At 45.5% G+C, this 6,486-nt stretch overlaps 1 protein-coding gene across 3 annotated transcripts; it reads right to left on the reverse strand.

Moving 5' to 3' along the window:
• Positions 1-497: 497 nt before the first annotated feature.
• On the reverse strand, positions 498-5,317 carry atf5b (activating transcription factor 5b). Of its 3 annotated transcripts, none has more exons than XM_082503489.1 (4): positions 4,974-5,317; positions 3,758-3,979; positions 2,221-3,412; positions 498-1,736 (listed from the first exon to the last, which is right to left on the reverse strand). In XM_082503489.1, exons 2-4 carry the CDS (start codon positions 3,894-3,896, stop codon positions 1,550-1,552), a joined length of 1,518 nt encoding a protein of 505 aa, XP_082359615.1. In that variant the 5' UTR covers positions 3,897-3,979; positions 4,974-5,317; the 3' UTR covers positions 498-1,549. The 3 variants fall into 3 exon arrangements, with proteins under 3 accessions (XP_082359615.1, XP_082359614.1, XP_082359616.1); XM_082503488.1 differs by lacking the exon at positions 4,974-5,317 and adding an exon at positions 4,559-4,790; XM_082503490.1 differs by lacking the exons at positions 3,758-3,979; positions 4,974-5,317 and adding an exon at positions 3,677-3,733.
• Positions 5,318-6,486: the final 1,169 nt, after the last annotated feature.

Here is a 6,486-nt window from a genome sequence, read left to right on the forward strand (position 1 = left end):
CACACACACGCCTTCATACATGCACGCCCTCTACGAGCTGGGACACGAGATAGGCAACTTGTGTTTTCTGTTGACTGCCGGAGCTCGATACGACTCCACTCAGCCCCGGGATCAATCAAAACACAGGAAACGGCACTAAAATATTAGGGGGGGCCGTACTTGTGAATTCTCTAAACGCACTCTCCGATTGTGCGGTTGTTTGGACTCGGTGCGAGCTCCTCAGGCTCCAGGGAATAAGGTTGTTTTCTCACAAAATGGTCAGGTGTCAGTCAGAGCCTGCCATCCAGCGATGAATCCTGGGACTAAGACTGACTGCACTGCAGCCAAAATCAGAGGGCTGAGACCTGCAGTTTGGGGGCAGGGTGGAAACATAAAGGGAGGGGCACGGGGGCTTTCATCTCCATCTCTTAATCCCAGCCCGCTCTTATTCGCTGTGTGCGCACTGGGCCGAACGGGGCTCAGGGTGTCGTGAGCAGAAAAACAGTCAAAGGCAGAGGTGGATGATACTACATAACTGGTTTATTTGGCTGTCATTGACCTGATGTTTCATTTCCTGACATTGACATCGACTATTAAAAGGACCTGAATTTCAGATACATCAAATTGATCAATTGAAAACAAAATTCCCACAAAGTCGTACCCAACAACCGTTTATTGTTGCGTCAACAGGTGATTGTTCATTCGCAAAATACAGCCGGAAGAGAGGGAGAAGGACAAAAGAAAGCCAGCGAACGCTCGTGTCTCGGAGCAGAAAGCAAAACCTGAGCATGAATCACACTGACGGAGGGAGAAAAGTCGCCAGCTGATGAGAGGGAGGAAGTCAACTCAGTGAAACTGACGCAGTGGAGATCTTGAAGCCATGCAGTTAACAGAATATTGCCTTCAAATAACACTCGCACATGCTTTTCCAAAATCAAACATGCATTGGGTAAAGAGGTGTAAATACTCAACAGTTTAGCAATACAAATTCTCTAAATGTTGCTGATAATGAATATTTGTAGAGCATGTTACAAGTTTTCCAGCAATCCCTTTATTCAGTTGATTGTTGTAAGCAAATGATAAATGAACATCATTAAGTAAAAATAAAATAGAAAATAAAATCTAGATTTCGCATGGTTCTGCCTCGATGCTGCTGCTGCTGACGCATGTCACAAAAAACCACAAGTAAATTCAGTCACTACTACTAATTCAAAGAGCGTTTTGTAAACGATCCTTCGTCGTGAGCGCAAACTCAGTCGTCACAAGGCTGCGAGTGCAGTTCGGATCACAGTGGTCACGGACAAGTTCAGCATCTCCTCTGGAAGCCGCCTGGCTAAGGCTGGTTATAGTTAGGTCACCCATTTGGAAACGTCTGGTCTGTACGATCAGTCATCCTCTCAGAACAATTACATCATTTTATTTGTTTTTAAGAAAAGAACTACCAAAATCATGCAAACTACCATTTGTGAGACAAAAACCAGTTGGTGCTCTTGACTTGATTTTTCTCTTGGTGCTGGCTGGGCAGGTTTGGAGGTGAGGTCGGCGTGGGCGTCGGGCTCCTTTCTTTCTTTTAGGCACTGCCGTCCTGTTTGAGCCGCTGGCTGCGAGCCTTGTAGACCTCGATGAGTAAATCTTTGACGTACTGTATTTCTCGCTCCACCGATTCCGCCTTGTCACGAAGCTCCCGGTTCTGCCCCTCGAGACCGTGCAGCTCCTCCTCCAGAGAGTCCAGCTCCGCCCTCTTACGCAGCCTGTACCTGCAATTAGGAACAACGTGTGTGGTTGGTTTCACAGATTTTGCTGCCTTGCAACTTTAATGTGGAGTTGAGCGTGCGTGGCCTCTGAAGCTAAATGACACAGAGGCAAACAGCTCCCTCCCTTGAGACAATTCAACTTTATTCACACGATCCCGAATCACAACAACAGTCGCCTCAAGGCGCTTTACATTTACATAAGGTGGACCCTGCAACAACCAACTGTAGTTATTGTACAACTGAAAAACCCACTGTAGACTACAACTGTGCTTGCTATTTTAAGTGAAACATGCCGAGCTGCCAGACTTGTAGGACTGCTGAGGTGGGGCTGCATTTGGCAGACAGCGAGGGACTTTCCACGTCCCTCCTACATTTTTCAGGACATTTAAAGCAATGCGGTGGCTGCTTTATGCAACACCATGCTGTACATTTAAACTACTATTTCCATCACATCCTGCACATTTGAACAAAGTCAAAGCGTGTTTACCTGTGAGCAGCAGTTTTGTTCTGGTCTCTCTTCTTCTGCTTCCTCTCGCCACTGCTGCCATCCAGAGACACTGCACTCATCACCAGAGCTGGTTTCACAGAGCAGGGCTCATCCTTTAGCCTCTGGGTGGGGCGATGGATGGGGCCACCCAGCAGCGGCCCCTCGCCCTCCCCTCTGGACAGACATTCGTAGCTTTGGTCTGCAAGGCATTCCGGGTAGAGGTAGTGGCCGTGTTGGGGATCGACAGCCTGTGCTTGTGACGGCTGATCTAGGTCACCTATAAAGCTATGGTAAGGTTCTGTGCTGGCCATGGACTGGTGGAAGTATCCGTCACCGGCCACCATTGTCTCTTGGGGGATACTCCCGGAAAGTCCTCCGTCTTTGCTGCAGTGCAAGACCTCAAGCCCCGTGCTGTCGTAACTTACATTGACCTTCACATTGTGCATCAACTGTCCCTCTCGCTTGTGGTGGCCGTCGTACGAGCCACCCAGACAAAAACCTCGAGCAATCTCTTCGCTGCAAAACATTCCTTCTGAAAAACAATAACTCTCCTCTTCCTTCAAAGATAAAGCACATTCTCTCACCTTCTTGATGCTGCCCAGGCTGTTCTTGCTCACCGTCTTCAGCGTCGAGTAGTGGTTCACAGACAGCTCTGTACTTCCTGAGTAACATCCCCTGGAGCCCCACGTATCAAGTCCAACTTCATCGGCGACTTTCACGGTCTCGCCGAGGATTCTTCGCCCGTTGTTGTGGTGGTGGTAGCGGTGGTGGTAGTTGTATGGAGCGGGTCTTGCGATTTTGCTTCTGCTGATGGGTCCGCCGCAGAAGCTGGCCAGGTCCAGCTCCCCTGTTGCCAAGGTAACAACCACAGGGCTGGCTTCTGATTGGCCGGTCCCATACGAGCCATAGGGTAACTGGTAGTAAGACTGGGAGCCCATGGCTTGGGCGCCCTTATCACATTTTGAAGATTTCTCCAACTTGTTTGCGGTGGATGTGGACTCGGAGCGGAAGTAGTCCTCGAGCTGAGCCAGCTCCTCCTGCAGCAGAGAGGTCATGACCTCCAGATCCGAGGGCACCTTGACATCTTGTTCTAACGGCGAGGGCGGAAGAGATGAGCTTGGAGAAGACTCGGTCGTAGAAACAAATGAAGACAAATCAACTTTTTCCGTCATCCAATCAGAGTGACCATCACCTAGAAAAATTCAAAACCAGAGGAAAGCGTAACGTAACGAGCAAAGCAATCCATTCTATTTTCAAGTGTTTGCAAAAAACGACTGAAATTAAATCTTGAAATTTAGAAAAAAAAGGAAAAAAAATGTGAAATAAGCAAAGGCTGAGAGAGTAAACGGAAAAATAAAATAGTTTAAATTAAGCAATACATCCAACTAACCGATCATCTGAAAATGATTGAACAGCATCGTCTGCATTCGATAAATATCCACTTAGCTGTACTCACTGTACGACATTAGCCCCGTGCTGCACTGCGGCTCCGACCTCGGGATGTGGAAAAATAAAAAATCGTCTTGGCCAAACTCACCAATTAAGTGCTGCCTCTCCACTGGCTCCGCCCCCGTCCGTGGCCGTGATTGGCTGGGGCTAGCCTGTCGGAGAAGGGGAGCGCTGAGCTCGCCTGTGGAAACGGGGGGAATTTTCCTGCGAAGGATCGATGCCGCCATTGTGTCTTCTGCTTCGATCGAATTGTTCAAAAGCACGAACCGTGCGCTGGCTGGATGAAAGAGTTCTGGAAACACCTGAAGACCTGCGGGAGGGAAAAATTAGAACATTGCATTTTTTATTAGCCTCCAACGGCCCATTTCAAACTTTAAGTAATTCAAAAAAAATTAATTAATTATTTTAAAAAGGTAATTACAAAATAAATGCACATTAATTTTTCATCATTTTCAGTTTAATGAATCACCCAGGTTTTCACCTCCAACTTAAAACAGACTTTATTTGAAGCCATTCCTGACTGATGTCACAATTTCAATTTAAAACTCTCAGTTTAAAAAAAAACATTTCAAAATATTAAAATGATTACAAATCTTATTTTTTAACTTTTTCTATAAATAACATAATTTTACAGAATGTAGGCAGAAACATCTGTTGCGCACTTTCAAATCGAATCCATTCAGCGTGTTTACACTGTAACAAGCCAAGTTTGACCAGGTCACTTTACACAGCAACGAAAACGCCCGCAAACAGCGGGAAACAACCACCGGACTCACCGCGCGGCGTAACGCTGGCTGCAAAGTGTCTAAACGTGTTTGTTAAGTAAGAAAAGACGCGTTTCTCCCAACTTTCTTTTACTCCTACGAGGCTAAAAGGCACTTGTACTCACCCCATAGTTTCTGAATGAGTGGTAAAAAGCAAAGCACACGAAGCTTTAGGCTGACGAGGACGACAGGCACCGTTTAAAAAGCCATCATTTCCCTTTAGGAAATCAGGGAGTCTTCATGAAGCGCTATTTCAACGGACAACACTTGCAGACAGAAAGTTTTTAAATCCGCTACTTCTCCAACTCCTAATGCCCGGACCGCATCACAGCAGATGGGATTAATCCGCACTTCACCGAGTTCACCGGGCCGTTACGTCATGAAGCTGGGGGACTTTCCCGTTATCCAGAGACCGCAGCCCGTTTGTGCGCGAGCTTCACTTTATTTCACTAGCTCGTTTCACTTTTATTCACTTTAATTCATTCGTTTGTTGTTTCACATTAAATCATTTATAAATTAAAACAAAGTAAATTTTCTTACCATCTCTTGTTAGAAAACATCACGTGTCTGTTGGAGCACTAAACATTCACACCAGCACTTAAATACGTCATCAGATTCTTTCCAACACAAACCGTGCACATGTGAGGCGTTCGTGAGACGGTACAGTAGGCACTAGTTTTCAGCGCGCCGCAGCGGAAGGACACCGTGTTGCAGTTCGAAGGTGTAACTTTAGTTGCAGCCCTGTTGCATCAGATCCGCAGGGGATTCGCTGAGCGCGTTAACAATGTGGCCGCACCATTGGTTTATGAAGGGGAACTTTTCTGCTTCCATTGGCCTGCTATCACTCTTACACTGATTGCTAATCATTGCGCATTAACGGCGACGCGTCACGGCCGTAACTGGAAAGGAAGTGGCCAAGGTGTGGTGAGGAGACGAAGTCTGACCTCCAGCAAAAACTCCCACAAACATTTTTACTCTTTTTTTACGCTGCGGGCTATTCATGTCTGTTAGTTTAGTTAGTTTAAGATACTTTATCGAACTTCTGTTAAAACATAACTACATGGTGAGCAGAAGTGTTAAAGTTCGATACATAATTTGTAGTTTAAAGTAAGAAATATGAAAGATCTGTGTGAGCACTTGTGTTTTGTTTGTTACAGTTTCCACAGAGTTTATCTGCTAAATATTCCAAAGAAAAATAATAATAACTAAATAATAAACATGTAAATTGTGAATTCTGTCAGCTGCTTGAGGTTGAGTGGAACCGCCAACAGTGGAAGGACCTCACAGACAGATTTACAAACTGCACAGAGGTTTTGTGTACTCTTTAACACTAAAGAAAACATTGTGTGAGTAACCTGTTTGCTTACTCATTCCTCACATAACAACAACACCAAATAAGGTTACAAACTAATAGGATCACATTTTGTTTATTATGTTTTCTCTTTCTTGGCAAATGAATGAAACGGACAGTATGTGTTGCACAGAGGTGATGAGCGCGCTCATGGCCATAAGCACACACACAAGAACAATAATAATTATGTGGATTTCATTCCACGAGGTAAACACATCACAGCCGGTTTGAAGAGTTCACGTGTGGGTGAAACCTGAATGGTGCCTAATTAAAGAATAATACAAACTGTCTGCACTGTTTTTTTAAATGAAACTTTTCAGCATGTTAACGCACCGTTCTCACACAGATCTGTAAAGTCAGCAAGATGCAGAAGTGAAAAGTACTCCTCTGATTTTTTATTCTGCTTAGAGTTGCCTTTGGGCTGGAGCCTCTCCCAAATGACACAGGGCGAAAGGCACAAGACATCCTGGACAGGCTGCCAGTCCATCACAGAGCTAACAACACACACACACACACACACACATTCAGTCCTAGGGCCAACTGAGAATCACCAGTTAACCTAACAAGCATGTCTTTGGACTGAGCGCAGGGAGAGCGGATGCAGGGAGAACATGTAAACTCCACACAGGAAGGTCGCAGACAGCTGGCAAACATTATTATTAAGTCGTATTCATTAGAATTTGTTTTTAGTGAAAAAAGAAA

Source organism: Aulonocara stuartgranti (genome assembly GCF_965226115.1).
Source record: "Aulonocara stuartgranti genome assembly, chromosome: 14".
Lineage (NCBI taxonomy): Eukaryota > Metazoa > Chordata > Actinopteri > Cichliformes > Cichlidae > Aulonocara > Aulonocara stuartgranti.

Coding starts and splice junctions, on each gene's coding strand:
- atf5b (XM_082503489.1), bottom strand. CDS start 3,896: ATGGCGGCATCGATCCTTCGCAGGAAAATTCCCCCCGTTTCCACAGGC. Junction 3,413..3,757: donor GGAGAGGCAGCACTTAATTG/GTGAGTTTGGCC, acceptor GAATTTTTCTAG/GTGATGGTCACTCTGATTGG. Junction 1,737..2,220: donor AACAAAACTGCTGCTCACAG/GTAAACACGCTT, acceptor TCCTAATTGCAG/GTACAGGCTGCGTAAGAGGG.